General features: G+C 33.3%; 1 protein-coding gene across 1 annotated transcript; it reads left to right on the top strand.

Moving 5' to 3' along the window:
* Positions 1-5,125: 5,125 nt before the first annotated feature.
* On the top strand, positions 5,126-21,027 carry LOC133334730 (serine-rich adhesin for platelets-like). Its single transcript, XM_061543057.1, has 4 exons — positions 5,126-6,061; positions 15,215-15,956; positions 18,437-18,758; positions 18,789-21,027. The coding sequence occupies exons 1-4, from the start codon at positions 5,126-5,128 to the stop codon at positions 21,025-21,027; spliced, it is 4,239 nt and encodes a 1,412-aa protein (XP_061399041.1).
* The last annotated feature ends 855 nt before the right edge of the window (positions 21,028-21,882 follow it).

Below are 21,882 nucleotides of genomic sequence, written 5' to 3'. Positions count from 1 at the left end.
AGTTCATATGGCAGATTTAGGCTTAAATTTAAAAAAATCCCAAAAATGATTTTTGCCTAATGCGATTTGCTTTACCTCGATTTTGATGTTATCCATTAAAGCGACAGATTTGTAGTGTTCTGAAATATACGAACAAATTTAAATCAATAACTAAGGAATAATAAATTATTCATTAATATTATTAATTTTTTCTAAAATCAATGGTTTTTGGTTTAAACATTTTAAATTTCATTCTTCTTGTCATAAGTCAGAGCAAACAAAAAATAATAAATTTACATTCACTTTCTTTATGATAATCATGAAACAACAACTAAAAATACACATCATTAAAACCAGTGGCTACCAGCCATAGCAATAAATAATAATAAATACAATAACAAGACTCCCCCCCCCCCCCTTCGCCACAAGCCATTCAATAGAAAACGAAACTTTTTCTTGTAAAACAATTTTTGTTAAACAATAATAAAAATAACAACAATAACTTTGATCGTTAACAGAGATCAATGGCTGGACAGACAGACTAGTTGTAGTGTTAACAATAAATAAGTAATATATAATTTTTTTCCAAAACAATTTATAAACAATGGCCAAAAGAAGAAGCAGCTACACCAGCTGGTTAAACAAAGTACCTGAATCTGGGCAGGCATTTATTTCTTTCGAATAAATTTTAAGTTCGAAATTATTATTCAAAAAACATAATGAACTATAAATCGTATTCCCGCCCGTACGCCCGCCAACCAACTGACAAGGCATATATGCCTGAGAGCATACACTTACACTCACAAAAAATAATTAGTCAAAATGAAAATTTACAAACAAACAAAATATGAAAGCGTAAAACTTAACAACTATTACAAAATTGAAAACAGCATACAAACATACGTCAATGGCCATTAAATAATTAGTAAGAAAACAATTAAATTATACAATCATAATCTAGATGATATATAATACAGTGGGGAACAAAAAAATTCACAAATATACAACTAAAAAAATACGAAGACATTTTTTGGTGAATATTTTAATATTTTGCCAAAATCTCAAACCAAAATCAAATTTTTGTGTATTTATGTTAATGAAAACTTTATTCTACATAGAATTTCAATATAGGTCTTGGAACACGAGAAACTGGTAGCTATAATATTTATCGACAGAATTGAAGTAGCATTTTAGGCGCACACTCCAAAAAAAATCTTTTTTATGGTTATTTGGAAATTTTGCCAAAATCTTCCGCAATATGGCAGTTTTTGGGGTTGATATCAATGAAAACTATATTCCTCATCAAATTTCACTATAGGTCTCAGAACACGAGGAATCGGTAGCTATAATACATAACACCAAAATTAAGGTAGCATTTTAGGCGGTCAGACTAAAAAAGTTTTTTGGGTTAATTTTGAATTTTTGCCAAAATCTCCCTGAATACTTACTTTTTGAGGATTGATGTCAGTGAAAACTATAATCTACGTCGAATTTCACTATAGATCTCAGAACACAAGAAATCGGTAGCCATAATATATATCACACAAATTGAGGTAGCATTTAGGGCGTTCACACCAGAAAACTATTTTTAAGGATATTTGGAATTTTGCCGAAATCTCCCACAAAACCTCATTTAGGGTGATTGATGTCAATGAAAACTATAATCAACATCGAATTTCACTATAGGTCTCAGAACACAAGAACTCGGTAGGTGTAACATATAACACAAAAATCAAGGTAGCATTTTCGGCGCTCAGACTAAAAAAATGTTTTTTGGGCGTAATTTTGAGTTTTTGACAAAATCTCCCTGAATACTTACTTTTTGAGGATTGATGTCAGTGAAAACTATAATCTACATCGAATTTCACTATAGGTCTCAGAACACAAGAAATCGGTAGCTATAATATGTGCCATCAAAATTGAGGTAGCATTTTAGGCGTTCATACTAAAAACTGCTTTTGTGGTGTAAATTTGAATTTTTACCAAAATCTCCCCGAATACTTACTTTTTGAGGATTGATGTCAATGAAAACTGTATTCTATATCGAATTTCACTATAGGTCTCAGAACACAAAAAATCGGTAGCTATAATATGTGCCATCAAAATTGAGGTAGCATTTCAGGCGTTCATACTAAAAACTGCTTTTGTGGTGTAAATTTGAATTTTTGCCAAAATCTCCCTGAATACTTACTTTTTGAGAATTGATGTCAATGAACTCTGTATTCTACATCGAATTTCACTATAGGTCTCAGAACACAAGAAATCGGTAGGTGTAACATATAACACCAAAATTAAGGTAGCATTTTAGGCGGTCAGACTAAAAAATGTTTTTTGGGCTATAAAATATAACAATCAAATTGTGTGCTGCATACATTTATGTGTAGCAATTTAGGCGCTCTCACAAAAAAAAAACTTTTTTGAGGTTATTTGGAACTTTTGTCAAAATCTCTACCAAAACCTCATTTTTGGATATTAATGTAAGTGGAAACTATATTCTGCATCGAATTTCACTATATGTCTCAGAACACAAGAAATCGGTAGGTGTAATATATAACCTCAAAATCGAGGTAGTATTTGAGGTGTCCAAACCAAAAAATAAGTTTTCATTTTATAAATACATTTTGTAGTAATTTTTTTATTCATCTTAATTATTTAATTACTTCATATCCATATTGACTACAAAATCATAAAACCCTTACTTGTCCCCTCCCCCACCTATTACCATAATATGATAATACCAGACAATTTATTGGCTCAACTGTTATTAACTGTCATTAATTTGAAATGTTAAACAAAAGCCCCCACCTCTCTTTTAACTTATTAACAAGATAGTCAAAGCAATTTAAATTTGTAAGCTCCTTCCCCCCTGTCCCGCATAAAAATATAAAACAAAAACAACAAAGAGAAATATATCATACAAATATTTGCTAATAAATAAAATTAAAATTGAAAAATTGGCACAGGTAGTCAATTAACGAAGTGAGATGTTGTTTAATCAAATGTGTGTGTGTGTGTTCGGCGAAGTCTGATGAAGATGATGACAATTTGCAATGGTTTTGAGTAGCTAGTCATTCGAGCATATTAAATTTTGTGCAAAAAAATTGATTTGTTAATAAACAAAAACAATATTTTATTTAACAATTAGCCTTTAATATGTCGATTATTATGGTTCTGCTAATTTAAATGTTTAATATTTGAGGGGTAAATAATGTGTGGGAATTTTTGTCGGCATATTTTTAACCGCACTAGAAATTTGAAAATAAATACTACATCGAATTTCACTATCGGTCTCGGAAAAATGAAATCGATATCTATAATAGAGGTAGCTTTTTAGGCGCCATAGCCAAAAAAAAATTATATATTTTTGGGTAATTTTAAATTTGACCCGAAATCTCCAACAAATTGTCATTTTTGGAAGTTGGTGTCAATGAAAACTATATTCTACAACGTATTTCACTATGGGCCTCGGAATTTCTAATTTCACTATGGGTCTTCAAACATAAGAAATCGGTATCTATAATAAATCTCATAAAATTCGAGGTAGTATTTAGGCGTTTAAAGCAAAAAAATGTTTTTCGACATATTTATGTATTCAGGCCAAAATCTCTCTTAATATTTAATTTTTGGGCATTGAAGCCAATGGGAATTATGTTCTACATCGAATTTCACAATAGATCTCGGACCACAAGATCTTGATAGCTCTGGCCGATATCATTAAAATTTGGCAATCATGTTAGACGTTATGACCAAAAAAATTATATTTTAAAATAAATTTGAGTTATTGCCAAAATCTTCCTTAATACTTCGGTTTTGGATTTTGGTGCCAATGAAAACTATATTCTACATCGAATTTCACTATGGGTCTCCGAACATTGAAAATCTGTAACCGTAATATATACCATTAAAATTGAGACAGTAGTTTGGTTGCCCAAAGCAAAAAAAAATAGATTTTGGGTAATTTCGATTTTTTGCCAAAATCTCCCTCAATACTTGGCTCTAGGGTGTTGGTCTTAATTCAAACTATATTCTACATCGAATTTCAATATGGATCTTCAAAAACAAGAAATCTGTAGCCATAATATATATCCTAAAAATTGAGGTAGCATTATAGGCGTTCAAACAAAAATAACCTTTTTGGGGATAATTTTGATTTTTTACCGCAATCTCCCAAATTCCGAATTTTTTTGGTGTTGCTGTCAATGAAAACTATGTTCTACATCGAATTTCACTATGGGTCTTGGAACATTGGAAACCGATAGCTCTAATAAATATCATTAAAATTGAAGTAGCATTTTAGGCTCTCAAACCAAAAATTGGGGTTTTCTAAGTAATATTGGTTTTTTGCCAAAATCTCCCATCTCGCCTATTTGTAGGTTAGTGTTAATGAAAACTATATTCTATATCGAATTTCACTATGGATCTCCAAACACAAGAAATCGGTAGCCATAATATATATCATAAAAATTGGTGTAGCAAATTAGGCGCCTATGCCGTAAAAAAAAAAATATTTTTGGGGTAATTTTGAATTTTTAGCCAAAATCTCTGAAAATTCCGCATTTTTAGGGACTGTTGCCAATGAAAACTATGTTCTATATAAAATTTCACTATAAGTCTCTGACCACAAAAAAAACTCTAGCTATGATCAATAACAAGTTATTTACATAAATAAAAAATATTTGTTCTCAATTCACTGATTTCCCTTTCACCAATATCTACCCATTTACTAAGTCAATCTGTCAGTATGACATGACATACTGCGGATTTGTTTGTCTCCAGTATTCAATTTCATTTCCTATTTCCTATTATTCATTTTGCTATTGGTTATATTTTATTATTGTATTATTATTTTTTAACAAACAGATATTGAATTTCACAGACAGGGGAAGGCAATTTATTATTGATTTTTTTCTATTAAAAATATATTTATTTTTTATTCAAAATTTTCTAATAATATTTGTATTTTTTTCTCTTTACAGAATCTTTAAAAAATTCCAAAATTTTCCCCAGTATTTTTTTATTAACAAAAATTCCCAACAAAATGGCAACTCTCGTGATTATCTACAACTCTTCAGCAGTATTCCTATTAAGTTAAGACACGAACCAATTGATGTTGCAGTCACTCGTCGTCGTTGCAGTCAAGTGAGCCATGTTTGGTCTCTTGAATACAACACAAATTTATGGCATTCAAACTCAAACGCAACAACAACCACAACATCATCAAGGACATGAACCACAACAACACTATCCAATAAGTTTTCATCCAGAACACAAATCATCCGATACATTATCCAGTTGTAATAATTCCAAAGGACATCATCGTCGTACGGCCTCATCAGTATCCGATACAAGCAGTTCGACAACAACAACAAATAAATTTTTCACCAACATAACCTCAAAAAGTCCCACGAATTTTTTAGAGAAATTCCTTAAAAGTGATTTACTCAATACCTATGATACGTTGAAAAATTATCGTAATAGTTTTCCCTCTACAAATAATTCCCAGACAACGAATAAAAGATATTCCGATCCGGGAAGTGCAGCAGGACAGGAAGGTTTTAGTTTCAATTGCCTGCATGGTAGCTATAGGCATAGTTTTGATGGTGAATTCTATGAAAAGGCTGAAGTGAAAGGCAACAATCACAACAACAAGAAAAAATCCCAAAATCCTATAGAAGAAGTAGAGGGTAATCCATCCTCCTCAATCAGCACTCGTTTGTGTTCAGTTCCAAATCTATCTAGTGAAATGACAATTAAATGTTCCAAAAACCTCTTGGCTGTTGAACCTGAGGTCCAAGGACCTGCCACTCTACAAAATTATCAAAAAATTCCCGAAAGTGAACATGACCTGTTGGTAGATTCATTACTGGTGGCATCCAGCGGTGCCAGTTCGGGAGAATTTAATAGCAGCAGTGATGCCACAACACAAAGTTCCAGTGGTGGTGGTTCCGGTGGGGGCTCCTCATCGTTTTCGTCATCCTCATCGAATCTGTATAAAAGGCTATCGTTTGGTGGTATGCGTAACTCACAGAAGCAACAGGAGAAGAATGGAGATAATTCACAGCAGCAACAGCAGACGGAGGGGGTAAGTAACAGAAAAATCGTTTAAAATTAAAAAAATAGAGTTAAAAATTCATACCTCTAATAGAGCCTTAAAATATTCTGTAAAAGTCCACTCCTCCTATAAAACATTGGAAAAAATTATCGAAATCAGGGTAGAGTTTTTGGCGCCCAAATCAAAAAAACATATGTTGTTAGGATAATTTTGAGTTGGAACCAATATCTCCCCTAATACTTCACTCTAGAAGGTTGGTTTCAAAATAAACTAAATTCTACATCGAATTTCACTACTGATCTCGGAACACAAGAAATATGTAGCTTTAATAGATATAATCAAAAATCAGTGTAGCATTTTTGGCGCCCAAACAAAAACAAGTATTTTAAGGTAATTTTAATTTTGTGCCAATATCTTCCTCAATACTTCGTTTTTAAGGGTTGATGTCAATGAAAACTATATTCTACATTGAATTTTACTATGAGTTCCGGAACACAAGAAATCGATAGCTATAATGGATCTCATAAAAATCGAGGCAGAATTTTGGGCGCCCAAACCAAAACAAATGTTTGCTATAATTTTTAGTTTAAGGCAAAATCTCCCGCAATACTTCATTTTAGAGGGTTTATGTCAATGAAAATTATATTCTATATCGAATTTCACTGTGGGACCCGGAACACAAGAAATCGCTAAATATAATAAATCCCATTAAAACTGAGGTAGCATTTTGGGCGCCCAAACCAAAAAAAAAAAACATTTTTTGGATAATTTTGAATTTTTTCCAAAATCTTTCTTAATATTTTATCCTAGAGGAACGGTGTCAATGAAAACTAGATTCTACATCAAATTTTGGCATAAGTCTCGGAACACAAGAAATCTGTAGCTATAATAAAAATCATCAAAATCGAGGTAGCATTTTGGGCGCTACATCAAAAAATAAGTTTTTTTTGGGTTATTTGGAATTTTTGACAAAATCTCCCTCAATACTTCGTTTTTGAGGATTGATGTCAATGAAAATTATATTCTATATCGGATTTCACTATGGGTCCCGGAACACAGGAAATCGGTAGCTAAAATTAATTCCATAAAAATCGAGGTCTAATTTTTGGCGCCCAAAAAATGTTTTGCGATAATTTCGAGTTTGAGGCAAAATCTCCCTCAATACTTCGGTTTTTGGCCATGATGTCAATGAAAACTATATTCTACATCGAATTTCACTATAGGTCTCGGAACACAAGAAATATGTTGCTATAATAAAAATCATCTAAATCGAGGTAGCATTTTGGGCGCTACATCAAAAAATAAGTTTTTAGGGTTATTTTTAATTTTTGACAAAATCTCCCTCAATACTTCGGTTTTGAGGGTTGATGTCAATGAAAAATATATTCTACTTCGAATTTCACTATAAGTCTCAGAACACAAGATAACTGTAGCTATAATGGATCTCATAAAAATCGAGGTAGAATTTTAGGCGCCCAAACCAAAAAAAAACTATTTGCGATCATTTTGAGTTTGAGGCATAATCTGTCTAAATACTTTATTTTTACATGATGATGTCAATGAAAACTATATTCTACATCGAATTTCACTATAGGTTTCCAAACACAAGAAATCGGTATCTATAAAAAATATCACTAAAACTGAGGTAGCCTTTTGGGCGTACCAATAAAAAAAGAAATACATTTTTAGGGGTAATTTTGAATTTTTATCAAAAACTCCCTGAATACTTCATTTTTGGACGGCGATGCAAATGAAAATTATATTCTACATCGAATTTTACTATAGGTCTCCGAACACAATAAATTGCTAACTCTGATAGATATTATCAAAAATCGAAGTAGAATAGGGCTTTCAAACCAAAATGAATTTTTGTGTTTATTCTAATTTTTGACCAAATCTCCCTCAACACTTAATTTTTGGGTGCTGATGTCAATGAAAATTTTATTCAACATCGAATTTCACTATAGATATCGGAACATAGGAAATCCATAGCTACGATTTATCTCATAGAAATCGAGGTACCATTTTGGGACGCACAAGCCAAAACATTTTTTTGCTTAAATTTGAATAATTCTCAAAATCTCCCACAATATTTCATTACATCGAATTTCACTATGGGTTTCGGAACACATAAAATCGGTAGCTTTAGTATATATCATAAAAAATCATGATCGCATTTTAAGCGCTCAAACCAAAAAAATGGTTTTGGGGTATTTTTAAAATGTTACCAAAATCCCCCTTAAAATGTCATTCTAGAGGGTTGATGGCAATGAAAACTATATTCTAAATTGAATTTCACTATAGGTCTCGGAACACATGAAATCGGTAGCTATAACTGATCTCATAGAAATCGAAGTAGCATTTTGGCGCTCAAACTTTAAAAATTGGGGTAATTTTGAATTTTTGCCAAAAATTTCACTATATTCTTCATTTTTCGACAATGATTTCAATGAAAACTATATAATTTACATCGAATATCACTATAGGTTTCGGAACACAAAAATCGGTAGCTATAGATGATCTCACAGAAATTGGGGTAGAATTCTAGGCGACCACTTTAAAAAATTAAGATCCCTAAAAACATGCCGTTTTTAAGCTCTAAAGTTCAATTTAGACTTTTCCTATCAAAAATAAATTTAAAGAGGGTTCCTGAACCAACATTTTCTCCAAATATACCAATACCCTACCAGTCCTCCTAAGGGTTCCAAAACGGCATTAAATTGAGTTGGAATATAGTATTTCATCTTATTTAAAGTCATTGCAATAAAATCCAATTTGAAAGCTAAACATTGGATTTTAGAGGTTACTCCTGAGGGAAGGATTGGAAGAGAATCATTCATGGAACATTTTTTCCAACTACACTGACCACCTCCCTCAAGTCCTTAGGGCTGAAAATTCAATAACAATGAAAAGGAACAATATGTAGTGAAATTGCATTTTAATACGCCTTAAAGTATGCAATGGTTTTTATGATTTGCTACAATAGTTTGGTTGGAGTAAAATGAGTTGGAATTAATGTAACAGGTTTTATTTCAATTCTAATAAAAATTAAATTATTAAATTATATTAAAAATTAAATTAGAAAATATTGAACAATAATTTCCAAACTCTCCATTTCACAACATTACAGGTTATTGACATTTTAATAATTCATTTGATAAACCCCTTGGGGTTGAACTGATAAAAAAACAATTATTTCCCATTAGTTTATTTTTTATTTTTGTTATTATTAAATACCTAACAAAACAATTAATAAATAACATAATGTTAACTTTTGTTTTGTGATAACAAACTGACAACGGTCATTACACATACAAATTATGGTGGTGTCTGAATTTATTTCGCGATAAAATAAATAAACTATGACGTTATAGCTGCTATTTGCGATAAGAAACCTGAAGAAATTGTCATTATTGAAATACCTCATAATTTATGGTTTGTTTACGAATAGATATATAGATAGAACATAAAGAACTTTGATATATAATATTGAATAAAAAATTATTAAATTGAGTAAATAAATAAATTCATTGGTCTGCTGCAGAACCTTTCATATTTAAAGTGAAAAAATAAGAAGGGTTATTTCTTTTGTGATTTTCCATGCAAAAGAAGACTTTGAAGGACATTAGTGTATTTGGGGAAAATACTCAGTAAAGGACACCCTTCAAATCTTTCTTTGGGGGGAAATCTCCAAAATAATGTTTTCATTCGGTAACCCCCTATTTTACAAATGTGTTTTAAAAAAGGTAATATGGAAATTTTATTTATTATAACCCTCTAATGATTTGATGATGGATTTTTGTCTAGAAACACTTCGAGGATTATATTGATATATTCGGGAAAACTACTTCTTAGAGTGTCCTCTATGCTTTCTTCTCTCGTAACTATGTAATAAAATCAAGTTTTATATTGCAAAACTAGATTACATACTTTGAGAATATTTGAAAAACGTAGAAAATAATAAATATTTTTCTTTCTATGTTATTTTTCATCCATAAGGATACTTTGCAGGATATTAGTGTATTTGGGAAAATTGATCAGTAAAGGATACCCTTCAATTCTGTCTTTAGGAAGAAATCTGCAAAATAAGGTTTGCATTCGATAACCCCTACTTTATAAAGAGCTTCTTTAAAGCTTATATGCAAATTTCCATTATATCCCTATTTCCATAATTATTTTTCATCCATAAGGATACTTTGCAGGACATTCATGTATTTGGGAATTATGTTCAGTAGAGGATACTCTTTGAAACTGTCTTTAGTGGAATAACTGTAAAATAAGGTTTTCATTCGATAAACCCCTATTTTACAAAGGTCTTTTTTAATGCTTATATGTAAATTTCCGGTATATCCCTCTAATGATTTGATGACGGGTTCTTGCCCCGAAGGACTTCTTGGAAATTTGTTTGATTTATTTGAAGAAAATGTTTCTTAGGGGGTCCTCTGCACTTCCTTCTCTCCGAACTAAGTCATAAAATTAAATTTAATGCCTTAAACCTGATCGCTATTTCAGTTAGCTTTTAAAACTACGAATGCTAAAAGAATCGTTCAACAAATTTATGGTAGTTTTTTTCCTCGAAGGTCCTTATGGATTAAATTGAGGTTTTCGAACAAAATATTGCTTAGGGGATCCTCTATACTTCCTTCTCTCGGAATTAAGCCATAGTTCTGAGAGAAAAACAAATACCAAAAATATAGGCCAAGACCTAAAATTTTATTTAGGAGATTTTCCCATTAATATAAGCTCATCTTGAATATTTGGTTATTTTCTTTGTATGCGATTTTCTGACACCTTAGAGCTGTGTACGGATGTTGTTGTTTTTACAAATAATATTTCTAAGGATATTCTCTTCACTTTTCTATTTATGAAGAAAATTGTAGATCCAATATAAATGGATGAAAACTAGCTTTTATTTCAGAGACTTTTACTATATCACACAAAAACTACTACCAATCTTTCTTTTTAGACGATTTTTCTGCCCTATGGAGGTCGGTTAGGATGTTGTTGTATTTACAAAAAATATTTATTGGGGAATTCTCTTCACTTTTTTCTTTAGTATGAAATTGGTGAAACAAAGAGAAATGTCTCAAAAATGTATTTTAATTCAGGGACTATTTCGATTTCCAATCTAAAACTGCACCCTTGCTTGTGGGCGATATCCCGACCTTATGTAGGTCGTTTCGAATGTTGATGTCTTTGCAAAAAATAGTCTACAAATGATCCTCTTTATTTTGTTCTTCATGAAGATATTTTTAAAATAGAGAAAAATGCCTTAAAGTCAGTTTTCAATGCAGCTACCTTTGCTAACTACACCCGATTACTGCTTTATTTCGTTGTAGACGACTTTTGTACCCTATGGAGGTTGATTCGAATGTTGATGTTTTTACAAGAAATATTCATTAGGGGATTATCTTCAATTTTTTCTTTAGTAAGAAAATTTTAAAATATAGAGAAATGTCTCTAAATGTTATTCTTTAAAATGGCCGTAGCTATCAACACAGAAAAATCGCTCTCTTTTCTTATAAGTGACTTTTCGACCATATAGAGTTCGGTTCGAATGTTGACGACTTTACAGAAATTATTCTTGAGAACATTCTCGTCAATATTTCCTTTTGGAAGAAATTTGTAAAATTGAAAGAAATGCCTTAAAATTGAATTGTATAATGTGACCATAGCTCGCTACACCCAAAAATGCTTTACTTTCTTGTTGGCGATTTTCCAAGCATAAGTATGCCTGTTCAAATGTTGTTGTATTTACAAAAAATATTCGTTAGAGTATTCTCTTTAATTTTTTCTTTAGGAAGGTATTTATAAAAATAATAGAAATACCCCAAAATGTCATTTTATTTCAGCGACCTTTACAACGTCCATCCAAAAACAGCTTCCTTTCCTTGTAGGCGATTTTTCGAATCTACGGAGGTCCGTTCGAATGTTGATGTCTTTAATAGAAGTATTCATTAGGGGATTCTCTTCAATTCTCTTTACTAAAAAATTTGTAAAATAAAGAGAAATCCCCCAAAAGTGTAGTTTATTAAGTGGTTTTAGCGATATACACCCAAAAACTCCTAATTTTCTGTATAGGCAATTTTTCGACCCTATGGAGGTCGGTTCGAATGTTTATGCCTATTACAAAAAATATTCTTTAGATAATTCTCTTTCATTTTGTCTTTAGTAAGTTATTTTTAAAATATAGAGAAATGCCTCAAAATTATATTTGAATTCAGTGACCTTTGCCATCTATCCACAAAAACGTCTAACTTTGCTTGTAGGAAATTGTTCGACCCTATGGTGGCCTGTTCGAGTGTTGATTTCTTTACTAGAAGTATTCATTAAGAGATTCTCTTCAATTTTCTCTTTACTAAAAATTTTATTAAATAAAGAGAAATGCCTCAATAGTGTACTTTATTATGTGGTTTTAGCGATATACACCCAAGAACGCATAATTGTGTATGTAGTCATTTTTTCGACCATATGGAGGTCGGATCGAATGTTGCCGTCTTTACAAAAAATATTATTTAGGGAATTCTTTTTAATTTTCTCTTCAGTAAGTTATTTTTAAAATAAAGAGAAATGCCTCAAAATTATATTTGAATTCAGTCTCCTTTGTTATCTATCCATAAAAACGTCTCACTTTGTTTGTTGGCGATTTTCTGACTCTGTGGAGGTCGGTTCGAATGTTGGTGCCTTTACAAAAACTATTCGTTAGGAAATTCTCTTAAATTTTCTCTTTAGTAAAAAATTTCTAAAATAAAGAGAAATGCATCAAAATTATATTTAAATTCAGTGACCTTTGCTATCTACCCACAAAAATATCTAACTTTGCTTGTAGGCGATTTTCTAACCCTATGGAGTTCGGTTCGAATGTTGATTCCGTTACAAAAAATATTCTTTAGGGAATTCTCTTTAACTTTCTCTTTAGTAAGTCATTTATAAAATAAAGAGAAATGCATCAAAATTATATTTAAATTCAGTGGCCTTTGCTATCTACCCACAAAAACGTCTAACTTTGCTTGTAGGCGATTTTCTGTCCCTATGGAGTTCGGTTCGAATGTTGATTCCGTTACAAAAAATTTTCTTTAGGAAAATATCTTTAATTTTCTCTTTAGTAAGAAATTTATAAAATATACAGAAGTTCCTTAAAATTTGATTTCAATTCAGTGACCTTTGCTATCTACCCACAAAAACGTCTAACTTTGCTTGTAGGCGATTTTCTGACCCTATGGAGGTCGGTTCGAATGTTGGTGCCTTTACAAAAAATATTCTTTAGGGAATTCTCTTTAACTTTCTCTTTAGTAAGTCATTTATAAAATAAAGAGAAATGCCTCAAAATTAGATTTCAATTCAGTGACCTTTGCTATCTACCCACAAAAATGTCTAACTTTGCTTGTAGGCGATTTTCTGACCCTATGGAGGTCGGTTCGAATATTGATTCTGTTACCAAAAATTTTCTTTAGGAAAATCTCTTTAATTTTCTCTTTAGTAAGAAATTTATAAAATATACAGAAATGCCTTAAAATTTGATTTCAATTCAGTGACCTTTGCTATTTACACCCAAAAACCGCTCCCTTCCTTGTATGGCGATTTTTCGAACCCTATGGAGGTGGGTTCGAATTTTGGTACCTTTACAACACATATTCTTTAGGAAATTCTCTTTAATTTTCTCTTTAGTAAGTAATTTCTAAAATAAAGAGAAATGTCCCAAAATTAGATTTTATTTCAGTAACCTTTGTATTTTATTAAAGGGTTTTAGCGATATACACCCAAAAACGCATACTTGTCTATTTAGGCAATTTTTCGACACTATGGAGGTCGGTTCGAATGTTGGTGCCCTTACGAAAAATATACTTTAGGAAATTCTCTTTTATTTTCTCTTTAGTAAGTAATTTCTAAAATAAGCATAAATGCCTCAAAATTTGATTTAAATTCAGAGACCTTTGATATTTACACCCAAAAAGAGCGCCCTCCTTTTATGGCGATTTTTCGCCAACACCGAGACATATTCGAATGTTGATGCCTTTATGAAAAATATTCTTTTGGAAATTCTCTTTAATTTTCTCTTAAGTAAGTAATTTTTAAAATGTAGAGAAATGCCCCAAAATTACATTTGAATTTCAATGACTTTTGCTATTTACACCCAAAAACCGCTCCCTTCGTTAATGGCGTTTTTTCGACCCTACAGAGACCTGTTCGAAGGTTGTTGTATTTACAAAAAATATTCATAGGAAGATGCTCTTCAATTTTTTCTTTAGTAAGAAATTTATGTAATTAATAGGAATGCCTCGAAATCTATTTTTAAAAATTGGCCTTTACTAACTTTGCCCCAAAAATATTTTTTGTTTTCGATTTTTTGTTATTAATATTTTAATAAATAAATATTAAATTATTTAAAATTATTTTTTCAATAATTCGGATTTAAATAAATTCCAAAAAATTTCCCAAAATGTCCATTCAAAAAATCATACCTTCTTCTAGTATTACCTTCCTCCCTCACAAAGCCTATTGGCAAACACATTGTTTCTTAACAACCGAAAATTTCCTTATTAGACCTGAAAAACATTGATTGTGCCCTACCAACCTTTACTGGCCTGCAATGCAGTTTTTTCCTGTTATTGTTGTTGCCTTACCCAGGCGTGTGTAGCGTGTGTGCCCTGGGATTTACGCTTATTGTCATAACAATGAATTTTTCATTCACCTAAACAAATTCGCAAGAACTAATAAGAATGCGAACAAGGCCTGTTCGCCTGTGTATGTGTGTGTGTTAGGAAGGGATATGTGTATGTCGGTCGAATGCCATATTCAAATTCTGAACTACAAATATGCATTGTAAAAACCGCCCATATCTCAATAACACCAACACATGTTCCGCCATTAAAACCCTCAATGCAGGAAGGTTGTTGGCCAGGCCATTGATAATAATAATTGGTATGGAGTACTGCTTGAAGCTACTACCTTGGCGATGATGGTAATTTTTGTTCGATTCATTCATTCAGTTAACAACTTCATGTCAATGGGAAAAGGTTGGCAAATTCCGAACTGAGAACAAAGGTAGCTGCCGAGCAAAACAAAAAAATAATCAATTGAAATGTTGTCGCCTATTCATTGATAACATGAACGAGCAAGCAACCATTTAAATCAATCATCATTCAATATTAATGTTCTGATATTTTATCTCTATTTTTGCAGGTTACTGACAACTCCACCCTCAGCTTGAATCTACTACCCAAAGTAATCGATTTACATCGTTCATCATCATCGAATTCTTCGTCAGGAGATTGTCTCTCGAAAAGAGAGCAGCGTAAAAAAGGAGCCATGACACCACAGCCACAAAAGACCCCGCTCTCACAATTACTCTCCTCACCCACCTCGCCCACACCAGGTAACCCAACGATCTCATCATCCACCACATCCACGTCCATGTCACCCCATGAAAAAGCCCAGCGCCGCAAACTACTCCAAATGCTCGCCCAGTATGATCAGCAAAATAAATTCCTTCAACGTGAATTAACCAAAGAAAAGCGAAGACGTTCCGAAGAACTGGCCTGCGTCGTCAAATCTCTGCTGTGTTTCGAATCAAAACTCAAAACAGATATGAAATCCGTTAATCAACGATTGGCCACCAAGGATGGTGAAATATGCCGTTTGGTTCGACAAAACCGTGCCTTGCGCAAGAAGTTATGTCGCCTACGACAGGAGGCCAGTGAATGTGCCCGCGATGAAGGTGTCGTTGAAGATGGTGATGCTGAAAATGATATGATGGATACGAAACTGTCCAAGGATTTACTTGATGACGATGACGAAGCAGCAGATGCAGAATGTCTAGTTATGGAAGCCCTGCAATGCATTAATTGCCGTCGGCAATTCTATGATATTGAGGTGCAAGAGACCGGTACACAGACCACAATTAGCCTGGCAACGGCAACTGGTGGCCTAACGGGCCTCAGTGGAAATCTGAAGGATTTGAGTGGCAGTCGGAATAATGGTGAGTAAATTGGAATTGATGAAAAAGTTTTTAATCGGTTTCCTCGATATTTTAGGGTTAGAAGGTACCGGAAGAGTTTCGAATGGTTTCAGAGGGATCGCCCACCAAGGGCAATTCCACTCAATGAATTATCTTCTAATCAAAGTAATCAAAAATAGTGGCAGAATTAATGCGGAATTTAATTAGGGCAGAAAACTTGTGGTCACCTTGGAGGGACCAACGAATTTCCCTCCCGGAATATTGTCCATCATGCTATGGAGAACATTTTTGTAGAACATCTCATCTGCGTAAACCCTTAAATGATGGGAATTTTTTAACCATTTCTTAAAAAGCAACAATTTTCTATTAAATTGTAAGGATTTTCGAAATCCACCCTATTCTCCTAAAAATAGGCATTTCACGAGGTTGCTTCTAATGGAGAAACTGTTCTCTACCAAATTCCACTATAAGTCTCCAAAGCAACAAAATCTATGGGACTAATAGGAACCATTAAAATCGTAGTATACTTTTGGGCTTGATTCTATTTTAGAAAAAAAAACAACATTTTCTATTAAATTGTAAAGATTTTCGAAATCCACCCAATTCTCCTAAAATTATCCATTTCACGAGGTTGCTTCCAATGGAGAACTTATTCTATACAAAATTTCATTATGAGTCTCCAAAGCAACAAAATCGGTGGGACTAATAGGAACCGATCAAATCGTAGCCTACTTTTGGGCTTGATTCTATTTTAGAATATATGAACAATTTTAATCAATTTGATAGAGTTACCCAGTTGACGCAATTTGAACCCTTTCCCGTCATGTGGCAAAGTTATTCCCAATGAAAGAATCTTTCTACACAACATTTCACTATTAGCATCCAAAGAAACAAAATCTGTGGGTCAAATGGGAACCATTAAAATTGTAGCCTACTTTTGAGGTTACCACCGCTAAACGCCTTTAATTGGGACGAACGCTGAATGTCTTTATTTTAGTTCCATTTAAAAATGTTTATAATCCCATTTTGAGACCCGGTGTGTTCAACAATATTCTGCAACACCCTATGGAGAATATTTTTGAATTTGCGGACTTCCTGAACCATTCCCAAAGCCCACAACAAATATTTGTCAAATTGTAAGGATTTTCGAAATCCGCCCAAATCTCCAAAAATTAGCCATTTCACGAGGTTGCTTCTCATGGAAGAATTATTCTACACCAAATTTTATTAAGAGTCTCCGAAGGAACAAAATTTGTGGGACTTATAGGAACCGTAAAAATCGTAGCCTACTTTTGGACTTGTTGAAATATATAAACAATTTAAATGAATTTGAAAATGTTATCCATTTGAGGCCGTTTAAGCCCTTCCCCCTAATTTTATTAAGTTGCTTTTAATGGAGGAAATATTCTACACAAAATTTAACTATGAGTCACCAAAGGAACAAAATCAATATGGCTAATAGGAACCATTAAAATCGTAGCCTACTTTTGAGGTTACAAAGTAAAAAATAATAGCTTATTATTTTAAGGTTATTTAGAAATTTTTACCAATTGTCCCAGAATCTGACATTTTATTGACATACTTCCAATGACGAATATGTTCTACAAAAAATTTCACTACAGGTCTTTGAAGTCACCAAATCGGTAGATACAATGAATACCACCAATATATCAAGCGCAATCAGGAAAATTTTTAAAAATAATAATTCATTTGAAGGGTTTTTCATTTCAGGCTATTTGACCCCTTCATCCGCATTTTATGGTGTTGCTCCCAATGGAGTAAGTGTTCTGCACAAAATTTCACTATGAGTTCACAAAGGAACCAAATCCAAAGCAACAATATCTTTTAGGGTTACTAAGAAAAATAATAACTTCATTATTTAAAGGTTATTTTTAAAATTCTTCGGAAATATCCCAAAATTTGGCATTTTACGGACTCACTTTCAATGGCGAAAATATTCTTTTTCACTATAAGGAACACAAGTTATATAGAATAATTACACTTCAAAACACCGTTTCAAATTGTAACAAAAAATAACACAAAGAATTATTTTTGTATGTATGGGGTTTCCGTTTGAGGCCAATTTGACCCATAATCCTTAGTTTTAGAGGGTTTTAGTTAAAGTAGAAAATGTTCTCCACTAAATTTCACTATAAGCCTCCGAACACAAGAAGTCGGTACATATAATAAATATCCCCCAAAAAAACTGTTCTAAATTGTATCAAAAAATAAAACAAGAAATTACTATTGAAATTGATAGGGTTTCCGATTGAGGCCAATTTGACCTATAGTCCTTAGTTTTAGAGGATTTTTGTTAAAGCAGTATTCTCCACTTAATTTCATTATAGGTCTCGGAACACCTAAATTTTGTAGATATAACAGAAATACTTAAAATTTTTGAAAATAAATTGTTATTAATTTCATATTTTTCTCTCTTTCCTTTCCAGACGATCCCACAACTGAACACGGCTCTTCGAGTGATGATACCGTTTCGTCATCGTTCTTTGGAGCCCGACGCAGTGTACGCTACACGAGCAAACGAACCTCTGGCACATTTCGTGATTATATGCGTTCGCGTGCCATGAACATCGACGATCCCTCACTTGAAGCCGACAACAATTCCGAAGAATATCCCAGCACTCTGAGCCGTGATGATTCACGGGAAAATATCTACTCACGGACCATTGAGCGTATGCATGGTGTTAAGTGTAATAGTAATGAAAGTGAACGTGACTCGGAACATAGTGGTGTAGAGACCAACTCGACATTGTCTTCATCGATAACACGTTCCAATTCAAGGGCTAGTACAAAATCATCGAAATCTTCGGTATCGAGTAAATCAATGAGCAGTAGTGGCAGCAGCAGTAATGCCATGGAAGAGGATGATGGTATATTTTCGCCCACACAAGAAGATGAAGATTTCGATGATGTGGAGGAGCAGGAAGGAAATAGATCTTTAAGAAATGAGGAAATAGGAACTTTGAAAATTGTCAGAGGCAGAGCCTTGGAGGCATTTTCCGAAGCCTCACCGAAACAGATTTATGAAACTTCCACAGATGATTGGTATGCCAGTGCCTCGGATCAGGAAGAAATGTCGAATGGTGGTGCTGTGGCGGCTGCCAAATCCTATGGCCATGGTGCTGTGAATCCGGTGCTGGAGTGTGTTAATCAAATTTTATTGCAACAATCGATGGAGGGTATCGATGATAGATCTCAAACACCCAAGAATTCTAGGAATTCTTTGTCATCAGCTCCAGCAGCAGTTGCAGTAGCAGTTACATCTACAACAGCGTTACCTAGACGTAGCTCTTTAAGTGATCGTAGAAATAATCGTAGCAATAGTAAATCGTCCAGCATTGATGGTGCTCTAACCTCAAATTCCCGTAACGGTACCTTGACCCGTAAACGTGTACATTTCTCCACCAAAAATAGTATGGTGCATGTGCCGCGCAATGATGAAACCGAAGATGAGGAAGAGGAGGCCAAAATGATCTCAAATCAATACCAGCTAACGGCAAGTGGCACCTCCGTGGCCTATATGACCCATTCACCACCTAGCAATACCAATTCGGAATCCTCCGAACGTTTGGAAATTTTCAATTATGAAAGTATTTATAGTAATGAATATGAACCGATTGGTTCGGAAATGAATTCCTCGAATTTATATGTGGATATGGATGCCACAACAGTAAGCCCAGGGGTTGGGGCTAATGGCAAGGTGGAGGGGGGGATTTCGTTGAGGACGGCAAAACTGCCACCAGCACTGCCACCAAAACCGGCAAATTTGTTGAAATTCAAAAAGTCCCTACAACAATTGGATGAATCGCCAGATGAAAACCTGGAGGTTGGAGGAGACCAAGAGGCAAAGGAAGAAGTTGAGCCTTTGGTGGAACCCGATTATTGTTCCATTTCCGAGGTAAATGTGGGTATAACCAGTGTTCAAATACGGGCAGATATCCACAGGGCTCCTCTCTCGGAAAGAGATTTAGAATCTGTGGTGGAAAATGACAACGATTTGGATACGGCCACCGTGGTGTCCGAGGCCAACTCCCAAAAGACTGAAGAAATTGAAGAGATTTTTGCCGATATACCAAAGTTACCCAATGTGGCGGCCATTATTGCACCGAAATCTGCCCTCAAACAGTCGAATGAGTATTTGACCATGACACCGAGAGGGGAAAAAATGATGCCAATGGTGGGTATTATGGCCTTGTCGCCAAATACCCCCACGGCCAATCAAATGCTAATGGTGGGGAGTAATAAAAAACCTGATCGTTCTGCATTGAAATTGAATTTAAACAACAACAACAACAACAGCTTCAATGCAACCCCAATAAAATCTGCCAATAAAAACAATACCCCCTCCATTCTCAGACCCCAATTGAGTTCGGCAAATTACCAACAGCAATACAAACGTAAACATATGCCAAATATTTTACAAGAGATCAATAAACGTATGAGCTTGCCCAATTCACCCATAACTCCGACACCCCCCTCCTCGACCTTCAACAAAAGTGCCACCATGCCATTTGGAAAATCATCGAATTCCTCCCCCAGCTTGGAGGCTTCTGAGTCGCTACACAGCCTACCCTTGCAGGCCGAATTTGATTGGTATAATTTGGATGCGGAATATGGTAAAAATTCGCAAACCGAACAGGGTAAAATCCATGGAGGTGGTAGTGATAACGGCGGACTTCTTGGTAATGGTGTTATGTCCTCCTCCCTCTTGGCCGATATCAAGGAGGATGGTGAAAGTTTAATTAACACAGCCGATGAGTACAATTTGGATGAAGAATATTCCGATGAATCTATGACAGCGGACCAGGCCACAGAGGGAAACCATCAGGAAGAGAAGGAGTTACAACTAAATGAGGCCATCAATCCGGTGGTCATCATTGCCCAAAATCATGCCAAGGCGAAAAAAATCAAAAAGAATTTGGCCAATTTTGAGAAATTCATTGAGACCAGCAGCAGCAGCAGTGGTGGAAAGCCGGCGCCCACAAAACGGAAAATCTATTTTGCCGGGCCATTTGTGTGATACTAGAAGGAACTTTTTTCTTTTTTTTTCAAAAACAATAAAGTTTTAAACTTGAATTGTAAAATCTAAGAAATATTGTAAAAAAAAATATTGTTTCACAAAAAATTATTATACAAAAAAAATTATAAGAAAATTGTAAAAAATATTGTTTCAAAAAATTATTATTATAAAAAAATATTATAATTTGTATCTTTAAAAAAAATCATTATTATTTGTTATGAAATTTTAAATTTAAACAATTACTTCCCCTTAGTTTTATTTTAAAAATTTAATTTTAATTCTAATAATAAGAAAATAATTAATTTTAGTTGCTCACATATCTTCCTAGTATTTTGAAAAATAAACTATTTTAAAAATAATTAACAAAGAAATAACCTAAATAACTTGAATTTTTTTATGACCTCAGAAAAAAAGAAAAATATTATCAAATTAACATTTTTGGGATTTCTGAATTTGGCTAATTTGACCCATAAACCTTCGTTGTAGGAGATTTTTGTTAAAGTAGAAATTATTCTCCACAAAATTTCACTATAAGTCTCCATAAACAAGAAGTCGGTATATATAATAAATACCCTTAAAAATCCCGATTTTAAATTGTAACAAAAAATAAAACAAGGAATTAAAGTAAATGAATTCCTCTTGAGACCAATTTGGCTCATAAAACGTAGGTTTAGAGGATTTTCGTTAAAGTAGAACATATTCTCCACAAAATTTTACTATAAGTCACCGAACACAAGAAGTCGGTATATATAATATATACCCTTCAAAACTCCGATTTCAAATTGTAATAAAAAAGAAAACAAGGATTTACGTTTAAATTTATGTTGTTTCCGATTGAGACCAATTTGACCCATA

Source organism: Musca vetustissima, unplaced genomic scaffold (genome assembly GCF_032173495.1).
Source record: "Musca vetustissima isolate MV318-11 ecotype Yass unplaced genomic scaffold, APGP_CSIRO_Mvet_v1 utg73803, whole genome shotgun sequence".
Lineage (NCBI taxonomy): Eukaryota > Metazoa > Arthropoda > Insecta > Diptera > Muscidae > Musca > Musca vetustissima.
The sequence above is the reverse complement of the archived record's forward strand: the minus strand, read 5'-3'. Positions and strand labels throughout refer to the sequence as shown.

Coding starts and splice junctions, on each gene's coding strand:
- LOC133334730 (XM_061543057.1), top strand. CDS start 5,126: ATGTTTGGTCTCTTGAATACAACACAAATTTATGGCATTCAAACTCAA. Junction 6,062..15,214: donor AGCAACAGCAGACGGAGGGG/GTAAGTAACAGA, acceptor CTATTTTTGCAG/GTTACTGACAACTCCACCCT. Junction 18,759..18,788: donor GTAGAGACCAACTCGACATT/GTCTTCATCGAT, acceptor TTCCAATTCAAG/GGCTAGTACAAAATCATCGA.